Genomic DNA, 21946 nt, shown 5'->3' on the forward strand with positions numbered 1-21946 from the left:
AATTTAACCCAAGTCTGATCACAGGACAGTTTACAATGACCAATCAATGGGGCAATTGAGGGGCAGTCCAGCATGTCTTGGGACTGTGGGAGCACCCGGAGAAAACTCACCCATTCCACAGGGAGGAAATATGGACTCATCACAGATGATGTCAGAATTGAACTCTGAACTCCGATGAGACTTAACATCAGCATGCTAACCACTACACTACCATGGCGCACTTGGGAAGAAGTCATTTACTAGGCGTAGTGCAAGGCAAGGCAATATGACTGACTAAGTTGTTCTACTGACAGCTGGCTTGAGCTCAATGAGTGAAACTGTTCTATAATTCCATGATAAAAACTGTTTATTCTAGTCAGAACTTTTGACATACCCCAAATGGCATGCCTGATCTTTACCCCTTTACCCCAATGCACGGCCGTCTCTGCAACTCGGCCTATGTTTAGATTCCTATTGGCGTCTTGTGATGGCATTTGATCCAGTTTTGTTGAGCTGGTGAAACAAAAACGTATCAGGTCCTGCTGAATTGGAAAACCATTCCTGTTAGGTAGAAAAGGAGCTGAAAGCAGGTCAGAGCCCCCAACCATGCCTTCTTGAGATTTTTTAGACCAGTGCTTATGAAACAACTTCAGACTGTATCTCAAAAGTAATGCATAATACACTCATTGTTCTAGCTCCTACTGATAGACATCAACAATAGATCACCATTATTGATGACTCCCAGACATCCTTAGTAAACCCAGCTGGGTTATCAGTTCTGGAACAATATACTGTATATCATTTATGGCTCTCTGACTATTAAAGACACAAAATGAGTTCATTATAATGGGCCATCTATTTAACCTGCATTCATGTTAAGTGCAATTCAGTGACTCGGCACTTGACCGTTTACGTAGCCAGTACCTCTGGGGGGGTGGGGTGGAGATACGTCTCTACCAAAGGAGGTGCAAGACACTCCTTCCCTCTGCTTGCCTGCAGGTCATTCTTGGGTAAGGTGCAACACCTCCTTAGCCCCCCCCACCCCACTGATCAGGATCAGGTGAATCCATGGGAGCAGGTGGTGGATGGTCGTATGAGCAGCTGGTGCAGATCACAAGTCCTGGTTATGTGACCACTGACGCCAGGTGGACAATCTCTGAAGAGTATTGATAACGGCTGGGGTCACCCGTCTTGTTAAAACACTGTCCAGAAGAAGGCAATGGCAGACCACTTCTGTAAAAAAAAATTGCCAAGAACAATCATGGTCAAAACCATAATCAACCACATCATATGACATGGCACATAATGATGATCCCTGTAGTACCTTGGATCAGAAATCTTCTGCAGCTTAATTGTTAGAATGCAACATATTATTGATTATTTGTGTAGTTAGTCATAGGAAAAATTCATTGAAAACTACAGAATAGGAACAGGCCCTTCGGCCCATCTAGTCTGTGCCGAACCATTTACTCCCATCGACCTACATCAGGACCACAGCCCTCCATACCCCTACCATCCACGTACCTATCCAAACTTCTCTTAACATTTAAATCAAACTCATGTTCACCACTTGCACTGGCAGATCTTTCCACACTCTCACAATCCTCTGAGTGAAGAGGTTTCCCCTCATGTTCCCCTTAAACTTCTCACCTTTCACCCTTAACCCATGACCTCTGGTTGTCGTCGCACCCAACCTTGGTGGAAGTGGAGAAAGCCTGCTTGCATTTACCCTATTTATACCCACCATATATTACTCATGCACTTTGCAGAAAGCTGAATATTATTCAATAAAAATGACAAATCATAGAATATCTTAATCCTTTTTTTAACCTGTGTGGGTTTGCATTATGAATTAAATTAAGTAAAACATGAAAATTATTATCCTTTATTTAACTTAGAAGTTCCATCCAGAAACTAACAAAGAAGTTTCAGGAATGTCTTTCAAAATAATATAAGGGATAATGGAAAAAATGAAGCTAATGCCTAATCTTTGTTGATAAACGCATTTCCAATCTAAATGCAAAATGGCGATAAAAGAATGCCCGGTACTTAGTTGGCTAATCCTGAATTCAAAGCAGAAGTGTATTCAAGAATGCAAGCCAGGATCAGGAGTTCTCAAATGATAGACCACTCACAATCTCAGAGTATCTTTACGACTGGCAAACACAGCCTCATTATGCATAGTAAAGGTGTTTCATCATTCTGAACTGGAGGGCATCTTTCCCTTTCCTGTATTCTTTACCAAATTATCACATCTAGAAAATATTTAAAGTTCTGCTTGAAAACAGTTTGAGACTTTAATGATATCAGAGTACAAGGCTTATTCTAAAGAATATTTTAAAAAGTCCTTGATGTAAGAGGTTGAAAAGGGGTGGCAGCTGACTAATTTGTGATCTCCATTTTAACCTGCATTCTAGTACTGCTGGATCTTATGAAATCTTATTATTCATGATACAAATCCCCTCTTGCAATTAAATAAAATACACAAACACAGATAAGCAGCATTAATGCACTGTGCAAGAGTGTGATTGTTGATTCGGTGATATATTCGTAATGGAACGCATGCTTAACAACTCGAACCCTCGTTACTATTCTCATCCATCCAGTAATACACTCCCACACGAGCATTTTTACTTCACGGCGAGTACCCCTCCCTTGTTACTTTTCCAGTCAAAGCAATTAAGCAGAAGGTGGAGATCAGGCCAATTTATTTTTGCATTACAAAACAAACTCAGACATTCCTTTTATGAAGCAATCCAAAAAGGAAAAGGAAAAATGATTTCACAAGATAAGCCATTTACCACCCACCTTCATGATGAAGCAGAGCTGCCACATTCATCCCAATGAGCCTTCCTTCTGTGGCATTATGAAAATGTAAATTATATGGTGGGACAATGTGGCTTCCCATTTCATGGAAGTACAACAATCAAGTTGATGACACCCAGTGAGGTCCTTTACACAGAATGCCTGTTTAGGTACTTGAGTCCAGTGGCGACTGTGTTCCTTCATACTGCAGATAAACGAGTGGGCGGCAAGGTTAGTGCTTATTGATAAAAACAGGGTGTCGGGAATATCCAAAAGGTCAGGTACCATCTTCATAGAGAGAAGCAGGGTTCATCTGTCAGGTCAGTGATCTTTCTTCAGATGGGTCAGCAGCTCCCTGTTTTTCTCTGTGGATGCTTTCAATCTTTCTGCCTTTGCCTAACTACCATTGATAGCTGTGATGGAGAAACAAAGAGTCACAAAAAAGTTACAGCACAGGAACAGGCCCTTCGAGCTATCCAGTCCCTGCTGAACCATTTATTCTGTCTTGTCCCATCGGCCTGCTTCCGGACAAGAGCCTTCCATAACCCCTACCAACCAAGTACCTATCCAAAACTCCTCTTAAACGTTGAAATCAAAATCACATCCACCACTAGCTCGTTCCATGCTCTCACCACCCTCTGAGTGAAGAAGCTCCCCCCCCATGTTCCCCTTAAACAGTTCACCTTTCATCCTTAACCCATGACCTCTAATTGTAGTCTGACCCATTCTCAGTGGAAAGAGGCTGCTTGCATTTACCCTGTCTATACCCCTCATAATCTTGTATATCAAATTTCCCTTCAATCTAATACATTCTCGGGAATAAAGTTCTAACCCATTCAATCTTTATTTATAACTCAGGTCCTCCAGTCCCAGCAACATCCTTGTAAATTTTTTCTGTACACTTTCAATCTTCTTTACATTATTTATATCTTTGCGGTAGATATATATGTGTGTGTATGTGTGCGTGTGTGTGTGTGCGTGTGTGCGCGTGTGCGCGTGTGCGCGTGTGTGTGTGTGTGTATGTATATATACATATCTATACCTATATCTATATATCATCTATATATGTATACATATATAGATTAGTTATATATATTTATTGATTTATCTCTCTCTCTCTCTCTACATATATATATAGATAGATAGATAGAGAGAGACAGAAATCGATAAATATAGATATATAATTAATCTATATATTACATACTGTATATATACACCTGATGGAATGCTTTTCCTGTAGTCCTAACCTCATGTATTATCAACAATACCAAAGTTGGCTGAAACTGTGTAGTGTTCTGTTCAAGTCACATCTTTGACTGGCAAGTAGAGTAGTGCAGTGGTGGTGTCACTGCCTGACTGTGCCAGAGACCAGGGTTCAGTGTGGATGCTGCCTGTGTGGAGTTTGCACTTTCTTCCTGTGTGGGTTTCCTCCAAGTGCCTAGGTTTCCACCCACAGCCCAAAGCCATTTGTGTTGGTAGTTTAATTGGCCGCTAGAGTGAAAGTGAGGCCGGGAGGATCAGATGAAAACGAGGGAAGGAAAATAAACAAGGGGGATTACTTTAGGAATAGTGTAAATGGGCAGTGATGGTTGGCAAGGACTGGGTGGGTTTAAGTTTTGTTTCTATGCTTTATTTCTCTATGACTGTGTTGTGCACATTAAGACAGTCTCAGTTAAGAGCCTGTTCAGCAAAAATGATTTCTAATATAACAGGCAACGATAACTAAAATCTGTGCAAATTAGGTTTAAAAGGAAGGGATTGAGTAGTGATCTTCTCATGGCGTAAATATATAGATACAGATAAATAAACAAAGTTAACGGATCTGAATGAAAAAGCCTTTCTGAACCTTGGAAGACTCAAAAGCACTTTGCATTCAGTTAGGTGATTTGAAGTCTAGTTATTGCAATGAATAAGAGACTAATTTGCAACACCAAGCTCTCAAAATCACCAAGGATGTGCTGACCAGACATTTAATCTGAGACGCCCAGGACACCCCTCCTTAAAGAATTGTCAAGAGATGGTTTATGCTCACCAGAGAGAGTGGATGGATTTTTCTCAGTTGAGGAACAAATCCATATGTGAAGACAATTGTAATACTGGAAGGCCGGCCTAGATTAGGTGTTGTTATGCAAGATCTGAACCCGCAGCTCTCTGACTCAACACTGTGGTAAACGGGGTGATGGTTGAGGATGGGACCAGGAAGTGACATTTATATCAATTGAGTGTAGCAAAACTCACTGTATAATGGTTTTCGACCACAGACTGGGAAGTTGTTCTAGATAGTCCCAGATTTATAGCATTGCACAAAATCATTGCTCTAATGGTTACTGTGTGATCCCACAACTTCGTGTTGAATATAAAATCTTGCCTGGAGCATAAACAAATAAGATGAACCCTATGGAAAATTGGTGTGGGCTGTAAGGTGGGGTTAGCTCCTGCCCGCATACGTTAATTGTGCAGTTATTCAGAGTAATGACTGTAGATGCTGCTAATAATAATTTACGGCTCCATAGATTAATAACTTTCCAAAATAAACCCTCATATCGTCTACTAACTGAATAAGCAGAGAAAGCTTCTTTGCAAAATATCTACAGTACCTGTGCTCTTTTGTGTTCTAATATAAAAATGTTATATATAAAATGTTCTGAGTTAAATTTAGGAAACACAACAAAGTCTGCTTTTACAAGGCTCACAATGTACATACGTTTCATTGCAGCATACAGTAACATTCTACTTATTGGTAACTATTATAACCTGCTCCGGGCTTTGTTTCTGCGAGCTCCGTGTAATGACTGATGCTGAGGCTGTGTGTATACGGACAGCGTTCGTTCTGAACGCCGTCGCTTGCTTTTATTGTTTGCACGATTTGTGTTTTCTTTTCTCTCTCTGTGCACTGGGTCTTATTTTAATGGGTCCTTTCAGGTTTCTTGTTTTGTGGATACCTGTAAGGAGCCGAACCTCAAGGTTGTATAAGTTGTACATACTTTAATAATAAATGTAGTTTGAACTTCGGACTTATTCTTGTATAGAAATCTGTTTTGGCAATAACCATCTATCTAGGGTAGAGCATCATCATCATGAAAAGCCTGCTATGTTGGTAGCATTTAGGGCAGCACTGATGGTCCTCCATCTCCCTCTGTCCTTAGCCATCTTCCTCTATTGTGCCCCAGGTGTGGCGCAGGCTCCTCATTTCTGCCTCTACGGTACGACGTTAAGTTGTCTTTGGTCTCCCGCGTTTCCTCCGCCCTCCAGGGGTCAGATGAAGCACTGTCTTGATGATGGAGTTGGCCTGTCTTCTTATCTCATGCCCAATCCATCTCCGTCACTTCCTCATGGTGATTGTGGCCATGTCCTCTTGATGACAACGAAGGAGTGGGGCAGGGCTGGAGTTCTTTCTTGGTGAGAAAGTATGGAGGATCTTCAAGAGGCTCATGGTGTGGAATGACGACGGCTTGGCAAAGTCGTTCTCTGTCATCCAGCATTCTGACACGTACAGGAATGTGGACAGATCTCAGCTCTGGTCCAGTTCATGTGGGTGTGGATGCTGTACTTGGTTGATCCCCATATGCTGCTCATTGATCTGTTTTGGCAATATCAATCGATCTAGCCAAGCAGCCAAAGGGCAGAGCAACATACACAAAACACTGGAGGAACTGTACACATCAGGCAGCATCTATGGAAGAGTCGATGTTTCAGGCCAAGACCCTTCATCAGGAGAAAGGGTAGTGTTTAGCTTACTTAAGGGGTGGAGGTAAGGACTGTGATGTAGATTATAGCAACGTAGAAGAAAGTATCTGTTTGAGGGCAAGCTGCAGTATGTGTAAGTTAAAAACTGATGGGTCGAACAGACGTTAAAGTGAATGGTGACATCCGGTTGCTGACTTCAGCTGCAAAAACGCAGATCGTAAATTCCAGAGATGAAGGCCGGGCTACCTTGTTAATGCATTGCGTTCCACTGTGTGGGCAAACAGGAAGGAATCCCATACTTCCTTAGAGTAAGCACAGAAACACGCCCCTTGGCCCATCTAAACTGTGCCGAGCCACTTGTGATGTAGAAAAGCCCATTCAACACATCAAGTCTATGGTAGCTCACAGAGCAGTCCCATTCCCCACTAAATTTCCTGTTGAATTATTCCCATCAAGCCCTCCCAAATTATACCACTAACCAACACGCTAGAGCATATTCATAGCAGCTAACTAATCTGCCAGTCTGCATGCCTTTGGGATATGGCAGCATTTGGGGAAGTGAGGAATCAGCTTGGTATTCAGATAGGGTTTAAAGTTGAGATCAGGGGTTCCAAACTTTTTATATGCGAGGGTCCCTACCATTAACCGAGGGATCCATGGACCCCAGGTTGGGAACCCCTGGTTTATATCCTTCCGTTTTACAGGACAGATGAGAATCCTCCAATAGAGTTCAAAGTGTGCAATGTTAGTCAAAGAAAACAGGTTGAGTAAGTGATGCTGGTGGAACTAATTGTGATTTCCAGAGTTTTCCATTCTTGGAATGCCTGCTCCAGATCCACAGAGCAACAGCTGAGTTTGTTTTAAGTAGTAGCCAGTAGTACAGTCACAGGTACATGTAGAGCCCATCTCTGTGGAGACCACCCACACAAGCTTGTGTATGGAATAAACAGTAAAGTGCTTATGTCTGCTGTGCACATGTAGTGTTCGATGCACGCAGGCTCAGTCTCCAAGCAGGCATCGTTTAGTAAATAGATGGGGAATTTAACCCTCTACTCCTGCAAGCTCTGGGAATAGCTGAACTTGAATGGAAAGAGTCAGTTTCCGAAAGCAGACGATCCTGAGGCAGCTTTAACTCCATTGTTACTGCAAAGGACAAGGCAATGGGCTGAACAAAATGGCTTCTGTTCCGGTTTCGAAGTAGCATGAGGCTACTTCGAAACATTTCTTCCAATTAATTAATTAGTTTTTTGTTTGTTTGTTTTCTTGTTTGTTTATTTATTCACTTACTTACTTATATATTTATTGAAATACAACATATCGATTTAATCCTAGCATAATCACGAGACAATTTACAAATGACCAATTAACCTACCAACTGGTTCATCTTTGGACTGTGGTAGGAAACCAGAGTACCCAGACGAAACCCATGCAGTCAAGGGGAGAATGTTCAAACTGCCTGCAGTCAGCAGCGGGAAATGAACCCCAGTCTCCTGTATTGTTAACTGTTGCGCTAACTACTACGCTACCATGCCACCCTACGTGGGACGAGAGGATCAGGATCACACTTCTCTAAACCCAGCAAAGAAAGTTCTGGAGCTCTGCAGCCAGGATCTGTCCCTTCCCACTCAAGAGATCCCACCAAATCCTGCCCAAGCTACCCGACCAACCAGTCAGCAAGTTTCCAACAGATGTAAAGCAGCAGATTGCTAACAATGTAAATCAGGTGTAACTGTGCAACTGAAATGGGTCTTCATCTATCTGTCTCACATTTCTTCTCTACATTTTGCCACACCCCTGCATTTTCATCTCCAGCTTCCCTTTTGACTCCACCCTGTTACCCAGGACAACTATTTCCCCTTATTTTTTTTTGCCATTCGTCTCATCCTAACCGTGAATGCAATTAAGCTTTGTTTTGCTGAATAAGCTATGAAGAGAGATTAGAACAATGACTGGTGCAGTAAAGGAGCATCCTCTTTATTTGGGAAGAGGATGGTATCTTCTTTGGAATCCAACACAAATCAGCTATTGTTTCCATACTGCCTGAAGATGACTCTGACTCTTTATAATGCTGGCGTTGTATTGGATTCGGCGATAAACTTCCATCTACTCCTGAATCAGTACTGCCTAATTCTACACCAAGAACACTGACTGACCATGGCCCTTTCCTTGGTTCCTCTGCAATTGAAACCCTCATCCATGCCTTTGTTAATAGTCTGGACGTGACTATTATAATGCTCGCCTAGCCATCTTCCTGCCATGTCATCTCTGGGTTATGAGAACCACCTGACTTGTAGACACTCTCTGCATATGAACGAGCTCCCAAAATATTAAATTGAAAAGTTTGACATAGTGTATGTCTATAAGTTGATTCTTATAAAGATCACTATCCTCTTTCCTCATGCTTCCATATCAGTTTTATGTGCTTTTGATGCCATTCCTTGCAATATTGTGGAGGTGTGGTTACTGAGTTATATTGAGTTATTTTTATCGGTTTTCCAACTTATGGACAAAATGGACACCTGTAAAATCATAATCTGTTCATTCCTCAGAAACAGTCTTGTGCTGTTGAACTTTTTTCCAAATCCTTCGATGGCTTCACACCCTCTTCATCAAACTCTATAATCTTTTGCTATCACTTTGCTTTACAATTCTGGCCTCTTTATTTGAATCACTCCACTATTATTCTCTGTGTTTTCAGCTGTCTTGACCTTAATCATTGCAATTCTTTCCCTAAATCTCCCCAAAAACTCAAAGTTCAAAGTAAAATTATTACCAAAGTACATTTATGTCACTATATCCAACCCTGAGAACCAAATACAGAATCTATGAAAGGCCATCCAACTAGGGTATTCAACCAGAGTGCAGAAGACAATAATATGCAAATACAAAAAGAAGAAATAATAATATAAATAAATAAGCAATAAATATTGAGAACATGAGATGAAGAGTCCTTAAAAGTGAGTCCATTGGTTGTGAGAACATTTCAGTGATGGGGCAAGTGGAGCTGAGTCAAGTTATCCCCTTTGTCCTTGGTGTTGGCACTTGTCTGTGATGTTTCCCCCATGAAACCCAGTAACACTTTATAAAACAACTTGTTTTTTTTTTTAGTTAAGTTTAAGAAGGATTTGTTAAATTGGTGATCAAGAAAATAGGCAAATTGAATTAATTGTGGATTGTACATTAAATGAGATGGCCCAGTCTTTGGGGGGGGGAAGGGGCATTTTTGATCCTCTTTTACTAGAGATTGTTCTGCCTTGTCTGCAAACTTCTCATTTTTGATTACTTACGTAATCAATGTAAATAACGATTCAGCAAACTATATTGCAAAAATAAAATTAACAGACCTTGTAATATTAAAGGGCTCTTTTTGCACAAATCATGATCATACTTTGACATATGTTATAAGAAATTCTACTGTTTCATTCTGACATACTTGGTGATTGATGAGTCTGTGTGGCACTCCCTGCTGCAGGCAGGCAGCCAGGTTTAATGTTTGTCCATCCTAATAAAAAGTAAAAGTAGGGAAGTTCAGTCAATTCCTTGGTGAAGGAGCTAGACCTTTCATAGTCAGGGCATCTTGGAAACCTAACTATGACACTTTATATTCTGGCTGGGTAGCCTCCAACCTGATGGCATGAATATCAATTTCCCCTTCTGGTAAATTATTTTTTCTCCCCCCCTCCCCTCTTCTTCTTTTCCCCACTCTGGCTTTTTACCTCTCTCTACTGTGCGCCACCTCCTCGGGAACCTCTTCTTCTTCCCTTTCTCCCATGTCCGCTCTCCTCTCCTTCTTCTCCAGCCCTTTACCTTTCCCACCCATCTGGCTTCACCCATCACCTCCTAGCTTGTCCTCCTTCCCCTCCCCTCCTCTTTTCAGTCTGCCACCTTCCCTCTCCCTTTACAGTCCTGAAGAAGGCTCTCAGCCAGAAATGTCGACTTTTTATTCCTCTCTATAGATGCTGCCTGACCTGCTGAGTTCCTCCAGCATTTTGTGTGTGTTACTCTGGATTTCCAGCAGCTGCAGCATCTCTTAGGTTTATAAAAGTTTCATATTTTTCTTCGAAGAAGACAGCTGGAAGGAGTGTTCTCCAATCCTTCCATACTCAAAAGTTTTCACTCACCTGCCCAAATGTTTATTGCATTATATTACCTGGGAGTAGAATGCAAATGCAAGTGAATCCCTCTCTCTTTGTAAGTGTTTCCTTTCTCTAGAAGCACAATGCATTGAAACCAGTGCAAGCTGAACCCAAAACAGAAAGTATAATGCTTTGTCTACCTGGCATGGTTGGCAGTGCCATCTCACTCTGTTCATTCATTATGTGCCATGCTGTATGACGTGGGCGATTATGATCTTTCCATGATTGTTCTTGCAAATTTTTCTATGGAAGTGATTTGCCTTCTTCTGAGCAGTGTTTTTAAAAGTTGGGTGACCCCAGCTATTATTAATACTCTTCAGAGATTGTCTGCCTGGCATCCGTGGTTAAATAACCAGGACTTGTGATGTGCACCAGCTGCTCATATGACCATCGACCACCTGCTCCCATGGCTTCACGTGACCCTGATCGGGGGGTCTAAGCGGGTGCTACACCTTTCCCAAGGGTGACCTGCATCTAGCGGAGGGGAGGAGTGCCTTCCACCTCCTTTGGTAGAGATGTATCTCCACCAGCCACCCAGAATGAGAGAAAAGGGAAGGCAATAAACATCACCTGCTGAGTCGGCAGGAATTCCAAACAGCTGGAGGAGCAAACATCTGACTTTTATGGCAACTGGGAAAAATATTCTTTTCCACATGCTTTTCTTTAGATCAACAAGAATCACAGATCAGGTCATTGTGATGTAACACGTGCCATTATCCGGGGGTCAAGTCTTTGAAACATGCACGGAGAAGGAATTAGCCAAAATGGCAAAACATTGGCCACAAAAAAGTGGAAAATTCTTGTATACAACTACATTGTTCTTTGTGAAAGGCTTAGGTTGCCTTTGCATGCTGGTCCATTTGTTCTGCCTTTGATGACCATTTCACACTGAACTCCCAATACTAGGTACATTTGATAAAATGCTCTAACGTCTGGTGAGTAGTCTAGGAGGAACGCAGGTGTCTATGTACTACAAGTGTAAACAAAAATAATTTTCGTTGTCTCTACAGATCTTCCTCAAATGTTTGACTGGATGAGTTCCAAGAGAGTAGAATTAGGTATCTGACCGAAACAACTCAGAATGGTGATTTCCCTTACATAGTCTGCTGACCAGTGTGGTTAGGCACAGTCACCTCCATGTCAGAAAGCCCAAATTAAGTATTTATCTGGGTTGTGGCCGCTCGTGTGTGTGTGTGTGTGGTGTTTTCTATTCACATATACTCTACCAATGTTAGAATTTGACTCATTATGTGATCCTGCCAGAAGGTCATCTCATATAATCTCTGATAATTTCATATTAATCCCAGTTCATTCGTATATTTCGATTTGTTGTTCAATGCAAAGTCTCTGGCGATAAAGGCAATCTTTGCTTCGTATTCCTATTTTTCAGCAGAGTTCTCTATTGCATAAGCACAGAAGGTCCGTGCACTTATAGTAGATGGCATTTCATTTTTTTTCCATTTTCAGAAGCTGGTGAGCCAGTTGGTTAAAGTGCAGTATTGTTCAGTGAAATGCCATGTGTTGATGATGTGATTTACTTGCGTTCTCGCTAGTGCCAGTGGTTAGCGCAGTTGCTTCCAGTGGAATGAATAGCTCCCGTCAAAATGACCATGGGTGTGTATGGACCATTGCTTCTCTAAAAGTCTGGGACTGCATTGCCTCTTCATGATTTCCACAAGAACTGTGTTATAAACACAGTGAAAACTGAAAATGGCAGCTGGTACTGTGAGATGAAGGGTTATTAATTCAGTGCCACTTTACCTAATGCAACAAATCAGTTTGGATTTTCCACCAACCCATTACTCAATGTGAGAAATCCGTTTGGATTGTCCACCAAGTCAGAATCAGAATCAGGTTTAATATCACCGGCATTTGACATGAAATTTATTAACTTTGTGGCAGCAGTACAATGCAATACATGATAAATATTTTTAAAAACACCTGAATTACAGTAAGTAATGATATATAGTAAGTAACCTACAGTAAGTTTACATATATGTATATTAAATAGTTAAATTAAAAGTAGTGCCAAAAACAAATAATAAAAATGAGATAGTGTTTATGAGTTCAGGAATCGGATGGCAGAGAGGAAGAAGCTGTTCCTGAGTCATTGAGTGTGTGCCTTCAGGTTTCTATACCTCCTCCCTGAAGGTAGCAATGAGAAGAGGACATGTCCTGGGTGATGGGGGTCCTTAATGATGGACGCCGCCTTTCTGAGGCATTGCTCCTTGAAGATGTCTTGGACACTACGCAGGCTAGTACCCAAAACGGAGCTGACTAATTCTACAACTTTCTTTTGCTTCTTTCGATCCTGTGCAGTCGCCACCCCACCCCCAACCCCCCATACCAGGCAGTGATGCAGCCTGTCAGAACGCTCTCCACGGTACATCTGGAGAAGTCTTCGAGTTTTTTAGGTAACAAACCAAATCTCCTCAAACCCCTCCTGAAGCATAGCCACGGTCTTACCTTCTTAATAGCTGCATCGATATGTTGGGACCACTGATTAACAAAGTAAAGAATTTAAGCTTTTATGTATAGCCGACCTTCTTCAGTACTTAAAAGTCATGTCATATCTTCTGGAAACTGACAACTCCATTGTATGAAGTTGGACTACTCCCATTTCAATAATCAATTTAAGATGTATTACATACTGCTAATGACCCTGCTGCTTCTGTCCTGATGTTTCAATTATAATTAAGTATGAAATTTAGCAGAGTCTGCCCTTTGCCTGCAGAGCTAGTCACAGTGACTATGCAAGAATAGTAGTGAACAAGTCAATGTTTAAGTAATTAATCCTGCACGTGACGAAGGAACCTAATAGGTATTTTGCATCTCCATTGCCTGAGGAATTTGTGAACATGTCATAGCAGGCTCTTTTGTACACACACCATACACTCAGCCAGGGGATGTCTCGTTCTACAGTGAGAGCTAAAAATACTTGTGATATTGGGACAGGGTGTACATTTACTTAAAAATAAGCAATCCTGCTGGCTTTGTAAAGCACATTGCCTGCATGTGGTTGTTTAACTAAAGATGAAAGGGTTCACTTTAATTCATTGTTTCTGGCAATAATTTCCTTTAATTATTGCCTCACGCCTACAGTCCACCCTAAAATGCAGGCTTAATATCACCATTTAATTATAATGGTTATAACTCATCTCAAATGCACTGATTAACAGGCCGCCCCTGCGGAGGCTTGCTTGTGTCCCTGAAGGGTCAGACTAAGGTTTTTCTACAAATGACAAGGATCCTAGCTCCGTCTCTAAACACTCCTCTGGAGTTCTGTCTCGTTCCTTACAATGCACAGTCAGCTGATTCCTTCTTAACTCATCAAGATGACGTGCAGCCCTTCTTCCCTAAAATGCTTAAAGGGGTCAGCTTTATTTGTCACGTGTGCGTTGAAACATTGCAACACACAGGGAAGTGCATCCTTTGCACTAAATCGGCGTGGATTGTGCTGGGGGCAGCCCACAAGTGTCGTCACGCCTGCGGTGCTGACTACTTACTAGCCCGACCTTTTTGCCTTTAGAATGTGAGAGGAAACCAGAGCTAACGGTACAATCAAAAGTTTGTGACTGCGTATTTTTTGAACTTTTTCAAAGTTCCCGACGCCTGTCATCTCATCAATGTGCATTTTTCTTCCGTGAATCTGGAGTTGAGAGAATTCAGAAGAAAACATTTTGGACATCATTTTAACCTCCTACAGTGAGCATGAAACCAATGGAATGGCAGCTTCACACCCTATTCATTGACTTGAGGGACATACGGACGTAGGCTATGAAAACCGGTACTATTTCTTGAGTGTAAGGGGATCCCTTAGGAGAACGTATACTCAATTCCAGTGATTATACCACTACTACTGCACCTATACCCAGGATCATCAGCTTCCCTTGCGTACTCAGGTTAAAACTGTCCTCTTCATCTCCCCTCAATTCCACATTGATTTCAGGGGACGCTTACCTTTTTGGTATCCATACACCTGGATTTTAACTGCAGTATCTAGTCAAGTCAAGCCACTTTTTGTTGTCATTTTGACCATAACTGCTGGTACAATACACAGTAAAAACAGGACAACGTTTTTCAGGACCATGGTGCTACATGAAAACTGTACAAAAACTACACTGAGCTATGTAAAAACAACACAGAAAAAAAGCTACACGAGACTACAGACCTACCCAGGACTGCATAAAATGCACAGAACAGTGCAGGCATTACAATTGTACAATGTTTGCACCATGGTAATGTAGCGGCTAGTGCGATACTATTACTGCTCGAGGCGTTCTGGAGGTTGGAGTTGAATTCCAAAACCCTCTGTAAAGATTCTCTGAAAGTCCTCCCCATGGAACGAGAGGGTTTTTCCCAGGTGGTCCAGTTCCCTCCCACAGTCCAAAGACCTACCGGGTAGGTTATTGTAAATTGATTAGGTCAGGGTTAATTGAGTTTGTTGGGGGTTGCTCGATGGCTAGACCCAAAGGGGTGGAAGGGCTTTCTCCGTGCTCTATCACTCTAAAAAAAATAAACAATAAAATGTTTTCAGTTTGGTGGAACTTGTCACAAACTCAGTTTTGCCACTCTGTTGCAGTAGCTCCTCTTCATCCTAAAGCAAGAGAGCACGGTTGCGTCCCGGTTAGCGCAATGCTTTTACAGTGCCAATTGTAAGGTCAGTCTCCAAATCCTGCCGGGGTGTGTACGTTCTCCTTGTGACTGTGTGTGTTTCCTCCTGGTGCTCCAGTTTCCTCCCACATTCCAAAGATGAAATGTTAGGTTTGTTTGCTTATCTATCTATCTATTGATTGATTGATTGATTGATTGAGATACAGCACAGAATAGGCCCTTCTAGCCATTTGAGCCATGGTGCCCAATAACCCCTGATTTAACCCTAGCCATGGGGCAATTGACAATGACCAATTAACCTATCGGTCGGTACGTCTTTAGACTGTGAGAGGAAACCAGAGCACCCGGAGGAAACCCATGCGATCATACAAACTCCTTACAGTTAGCAGTGGGAAAATTAACTGTGGGCACGCTTTGTTGGCACTGGAAGCATGGCAACACTTATGGGCTGCCCCGGAACAATCTTCACTGATTTGATTCGGTGCCAAGGGGATTCTTTTCACTGACTGTTTCGATGTACATGAGATAAAGAAAGCTGATCTCTTTTTAAAATCATTATGGACTGCTTCCCTTAATCCCACTCACCAAGGTCTTCTCACATCCCTCTCTAGCTCTCCCGAGTCCCTCCTTTAATTTTTATTTAGTGATACTGAGTGGAGTAGTCCCTTCTGGCCCTTTTTTGGATCACTTCACTGTCAGGGGGCTGTGATAGAGGCTAGTACTTCATGGGCATTTAACGGACTCCTAGTTAGGCATGTGGATGAAGTCACAATACAGGACTATGGGATATGTAGGAGAGAAGGTTTAAATTGATCATGGAGTAGGTTAAAAGGTCAGCACAACATTGAGGGATTTGCACCATTCAAAGTTCTATATCATTGGCTCTGTAATAGGCTAAACAGCCTGCTAAAGGGGGCAATACTAGTTATCTTTCTAAAGGCAATCAAGGTCTGCAAAGGTTGGCCTTTAGAGACCATCTGGCATACTTAACAGGCCTTACTGCCTGAAACAGCCAAGCCCGACCCCCTACCCACTCCCCACCAGCCTGCTGTGGCTCATTGCTCTCGGATTGGCACGAGGTATGAAGTGGTCATTTTCTCTGGGCAGATATCCAGGTTCAACAGCGCCACTCCAGCCCATGGGAACTCTCACTATCAGTCAGATCTCCAATGCATAGACGATGCTCGAAATAGATTGTGAATCAATGGCAAAGCTAACGAAAGTGAAGCCTCTTCTGGAAATCAACAGGGAGCAAATGAATTTGTAACAAAAGTGAGACTAAGGCAGAAATGTTTCTGCCTCTTAGAAAAATATAGAGTTAAGTAAATTCAATATGAAAACGTATTAATGACTAATTTTTTTTAAAAAGCTGGTGTGCAATGGTTCATTATTATGACCTGTTTGTTGATTGGCTGAACAAAGGAGGACTTTTAGTAATAGACTAAGACAACTGCACTGCTCCAAAGAGCGCCGTATGAGGTCATGTTTACCCTTGGCTATTTGGCTCTATAATGAGTCAACCTATAGCCGGGGAAGAGATGACCCCCCACCTCCCTCCTGTTTGACTCTTTGAGGTACCATTTATTTTATTTTTTTCTTACTTCTCTTCTTAAGTTTGTATATCTGAGCACTTGTAATGCTCCTGTGACATTGTAATTTCTTTTGGGATCAACAAAGTATCTTATCTACCTGTTTGGGACCATTTTAGAGCCATTGCGTGTAGACATCGTGTAGACTGACAGGTCTGTTGCAGTTGTATAAACTACACCGCATGGAAAATTGCTGTAGTCATGGAGTTTCCGGCAGTACACAGTCTCTTGCCCGGCTTTGTGACTCAGTGTATTGGCTGAGTACTTTCCTGTTTGGGTTTTGCAGTCCTTCATTGACCAGTGGTGTTGCTCAATACTGAAGCAGTTCCTGATTACTTATGCAGAGTTCTGTATGCACAAGGCTCTTATTCAGCAGCAGTTTAAAATATGAACATGTTTATATTTTTTCTTACAATGATGCAGCTGGATTTCACAATTACTTCCAAACGATGCTGCTCTGAACACAAACAGTTCCAGTTCTTAAAAAAAAACAAGAACTCACAGCACATTCCCAGTTCTTTTTAGAAGGATCTTCTAACAGATCCTTCTTTGATTTCATAAAGTTCTGATTTAACCCTTTACTGGTTTGATATTAGTTATCACTCCCTTAGTAATACTATCAAATTTATAAATCTGTTGTAAGGAGATGCAATAACCACAATAGAAACAGCAAAGCTCCCTGGACTGGAATGCGATCGGTTAACGCTTATGATGGTCAAGAAGCAGTGACGTGAACTTACCCTGAATAATAGCACCGTGGGATCTCCTAAATGGAAGAGACTTCATTTAAACTACATCAGTATAGAGCGCAGAATCAGAATCAGGTTAAATATCACTGGCACGTGTCATGAAATCTGTTGTCTTTGCGGCAGCAGTACAATGCAATACATAATTATAGAGAAAAACATGAATTACTGTAAGTACATTTATATTAAATAGTTAAATAAGTAGTGCAAAATTATAAATTAAAAGTAGTGAGGAGGTGTTCGTGGATTCAGTGTCCATTCAGAAATTCGGTGGCAGAGGGGAAGAAGCTGTTCCTGAAATTTTCAGATTCTTTAACAAAGTTAGAAGAGCTCCATACTTAAGTCAAAGCATTGACCAGCAGCCCATCAAATATTAACCTTAATTTTTTTCTCTCTCTCTCTGTCCCTAGGCAACTCTGAGATCAGCCCATTCACAGACCCTCGTCAGTTTGAGCGCCAGTTTCCTGGACTGTCTTCACTCACAGAGTCGCGTTTCTCAGATCCGCGTATGCACTATCCTGGAGCGATGTCTGCTGCCCGCCTTCACCTACTCCTCTACACCATCCACAGGGGGCATTGGTGGCATCAGTATGACAGGTATGGCAGCCACCGCTCGCTATCATACCTACTTGCCACCACCTTACCCTGGATCGGCCCAGAACCAAAGTGGACCCTTTCAGACCACCTCCTCGCCATATCATCTGTACTACGGTACCTCTGCTGGATCATACCAATTCTCCATGGTTGCTGGAGAACGCTCACCCACCAGAATGTTGCCTTCCTGCACCAGTGTATCTACTGGAAGCACACTTATGAATCCCAATTTGGCCAATCAGAATGATGTCGTGGATGCTGACGGCAGCCAAAGCAATTCTCCAACAGCTATGACAGCCACGGGGCGCATCGACGAATCAGTCTGGAGGCCTTATTAGACAACCAAAGATGTATGAGCAGCAGTAATTGTTCAAAAGTCCATGATATCTTCTCTCTATGCACTATAATGAATTCGAGCTGTAGTAGGGAGAATAGGTGGAGAGAAAAAATATCCAAAACTGTCCATGTATTAAGTATGATATTTGGCTAAAGGCACGTATTGTATATACTTTCAGTTAATAGATAAGCCATCATGGAAAATAATCAGCCCACTTTACAGTGGCCAAATGGCCACCAAATCAAAAAGACTTCCAACCAAAGATGATTACCATCACATTTCATAAGTAACAGGTGGTTTGGCGTAGGTTGGATGTGATTAATGTTTTGGCCTCTTACAATGATCAGCGGCTGATCATTTGTGGTTATATAGTTGGCAGTGCCTATATGGATACGGGATTATTTTCTGCTATGGTGTGACCATAGTATTTCTGCACTTGTGTTTTTTTTATTAACTTTATCAAAAAGATAGTACATGGACAGAATTTCTGCAACGATCATATTTAAGGTTGGCCTCATTCAGTAGACAACAGAAAATCTTGCAGTCCACACATTACTTGCCTATTTCACCAGAGGTTCAGAGAAGCCATGTTAATTTTTTCATAAACACCAATAACAGAAAATAAAGGCCACAAGACATTATCTGATGACTGTTGAGCAAACATTGGAAAATTGTGTTTGGTTGTTTTTTTTTTCCCCCCACATGAGACAGTAATGCAAGAGCTAGATGATTTATCAAAGCATTAGGTGTTCATATTCTGAAATTATCCAGGCAATTCAGTCTGCAGTCTCCTCATGAATCACAAGGACTAAATCACTATCTTAGATTCCCTACATAGGGCACACTTCGAAATGTTCCAGAAATCTCAATTGTTTTACACTATTACTGCACAAATTATTTTTGGAATCAGAATTTGACGTACTTAAAGATCGATACTAGTTTCCTTGGTGGGTAGGACTGCGTTCATACTGCAGGTTTTAGTTTTACCGAAACCCTAGTGCCAATCCGTAGCAGTAGATCTAGGACATTGTCCACTTCGCACAAGGGCACAAGGTACTTGAAGTAACAGTGACTTTAACAAGCTGCAAATGCCTTGATGTCCACACCACATCTGTAAGATATCGGCATTCATCTTCATGCTTACCACTCAATCAGCAAAAAACTAGGTACGTGGTCAGATGGAACAGGCTGCAATTATTGTGCTCGCTGCGGACTGCAACGTAAAACGCACTGAGATACAGTGGTACTGATCAGCTGGTGACATTCTTTAAATGCTTCATGGATTTGTGATAAGTATGTGTTCCTATGGATGTAGCTGGATGATAAATCAATGGCACATTAGTAGAGATTGCCTCTGCCCTTCCTATATGAGCCTTCGCATGGCTGATACGCATGCATAGTATTTATTCTAAAAGCAATGCTTTATTCAAGCTTTCAGTTGGTCATCCATATTTTACATTTGATTGCCTGTGAGTTGCTGCACTTATCTACAAAACCATAAATTGACCAAAATGCAACTACTTTTTTTTTTCAAATAATGGCATGGCATTGTGGTAATTTTGTTGGATTTTTATTAAAATATGGATGATGAATTAATAACTTAAGTAACAGAAATATTTCTGATTAAGATGATTGGAAAATTGGGTAATTGCTGTCTTGGTTATCCAAAATTATCCTTATTGAGCAGACTAGTAAATGGCCAATATATAGATGAAAGAAATCTTGAAGGTTATCTTCAGATGTTTTCCTTTCATAGTGGGCGTTATCCTAGATCTACTTCCATCTTCATTTTGCACTCAAATTCTCTCATGAGCCAATGATCTTATTCCTGCACCATTCCCATATCCCAGAAAGAAACGTTCTAGTTCCTTCAATCTCAGGAGAATTTTCTTTCAGCACTGTGAAGCTTTGGATGCACTTGCAATGGTGAAAATAGGGGATTAAAGATGAGTTTTGTTAAATTACTAACTTCATGTGCAGTGCGTATTCTGTTACTGCCTGTTACGTCACTGGCATTTAGGGCAGCAACGTAGGTCCTCCATCTCTGTTGGTGTTCAGGGCTTCTGTCATCATGTCAGTAGCTTCCTCTCAGTTTTCACTACCGTCAGTCATGCAAGTCCTGGGCGGATACTCAGGAATACCTTCACATTCAGATGTAGAGTGATTCTTCATTGCTGTTTCCATAACAATATAGTTTGACCGGTAAGGGTTGTTCGCCCTGAGCTGAACCCCCGAACCTGGAGGACTGCTAGACCACTCTTAGTCTGGAACTCTACCCTTTGACCTCAGTGACCTTACCAAAAGCCAAAGCACAAAGCCCTGAATTCAGCCTACATAGATCGCCGGATCATTGAGACACAGAAGCCTCCAAATCACAACAAGGTTGAGGTCCTCTTGGAGGTTCGTATGCAGTGGCTCCCCAAAAATTCCCTTGTGAAACACTCATACATATTCTTAATTTGGAAATTATTTATAACTAACCTAATCTACAGAATGTCATTAATTTAACTCTGGGATGGTCCCCAGTTCTTTGTCATCAGTACATTATTTGTAGGTCTGCTCTATCAGGGTTTAGATGGATAATTCATTTGTAAAATTCGAAGGCCTGTTGCGCCTCTATTTTTTGAAACTGCTCAGTCACAGTAAAGAAGTTAAAATTTAACAAGAAAATTAAAAAGTAATACCTAGATTCCAACATTATGATCAATTTGTTTCACAGTGAGGCTGTACACTAACTACAAGTTAATTTTTTTATGAATGTCCAACTTAAATCCAAGTTGATTGAATAAATATTTCTGTACCTTTGTAAACAGTTTTGAAGATTATTTATGATCTGCTAAACTTCTTCTTTCAATCTTAGCACAAATTCTTATAAAGAGACCTTTGTGTCTTATTTTTTTAAATCTACAGAGGGTTTTGATTTAATGTAACCGAGTATAAAACCTATAACTTTCATAATGGCATTATTTCCCAGGACGGTCAAAGATTATGTCTTAGCAATTCAATAAAATACAGTTCATATTGAGCATTTAATGGTAGGACACAGATGCTGTGATGGAGTCTTTCTCCATGCTATGGATATTGCTGCTTTATGTCAAAATACCATAGGCTGGGGTATTTGGTCAAGTATTTAAGGAAGAGGAAGGTTATCACTTCAGTGTCTTCACATAATACAAGGTGTCCCATCATTTTCAGTAGATACAGATCTAGACTAGGAATACCTTTTCCAAGAGGTACATTTTAGTAAATTAAACTATTTAGACATCCAAGATGTTATTTTAAGTAGGATGTTCACCCCACTTTCTATATGGTTGACATAAAGCAACGCATTTAACCAGTGGCTTACATTTCACACCTTTGGTATAAATATATTTATTTTCCAAAAGAGAAGCAGAATATAATCTTGGTGATTACAATCTTGTAGCTTTAATATGGCTTTAGAAGGCCTATGTCTTTAAA

General features: G+C 41.2%; 1 protein-coding gene across 1 annotated transcript in view; it reads left to right on the plus strand.

Annotated features, from left to right (window-relative positions):
* Positions 1 to 21297, plus strand: part of runx3 (RUNX family transcription factor 3) — an 84001-nt gene extending 62704 nt beyond the window's left edge. Inside the window, 2 exon segments of the mRNA XM_073034498.1 lie at positions 17967 to 18094; positions 18096 to 21297. Of these exon segments, the coding sequence (XP_072890599.1) occupies positions 17967 to 18094; positions 18096 to 18488 (521 nt within the window). The 3' untranslated portion in view covers positions 18489 to 21297.
* The last annotated feature ends 649 nt before the right edge of the window (positions 21298 to 21946 follow it).

The sequence above is a fragment of the Hemitrygon akajei genome, chromosome 32 (assembly GCF_048418815.1).
Source record: "Hemitrygon akajei chromosome 32, sHemAka1.3, whole genome shotgun sequence".
Classification (NCBI taxonomy): domain Eukaryota; kingdom Metazoa; phylum Chordata; class Chondrichthyes; order Myliobatiformes; family Dasyatidae; genus Hemitrygon; species Hemitrygon akajei.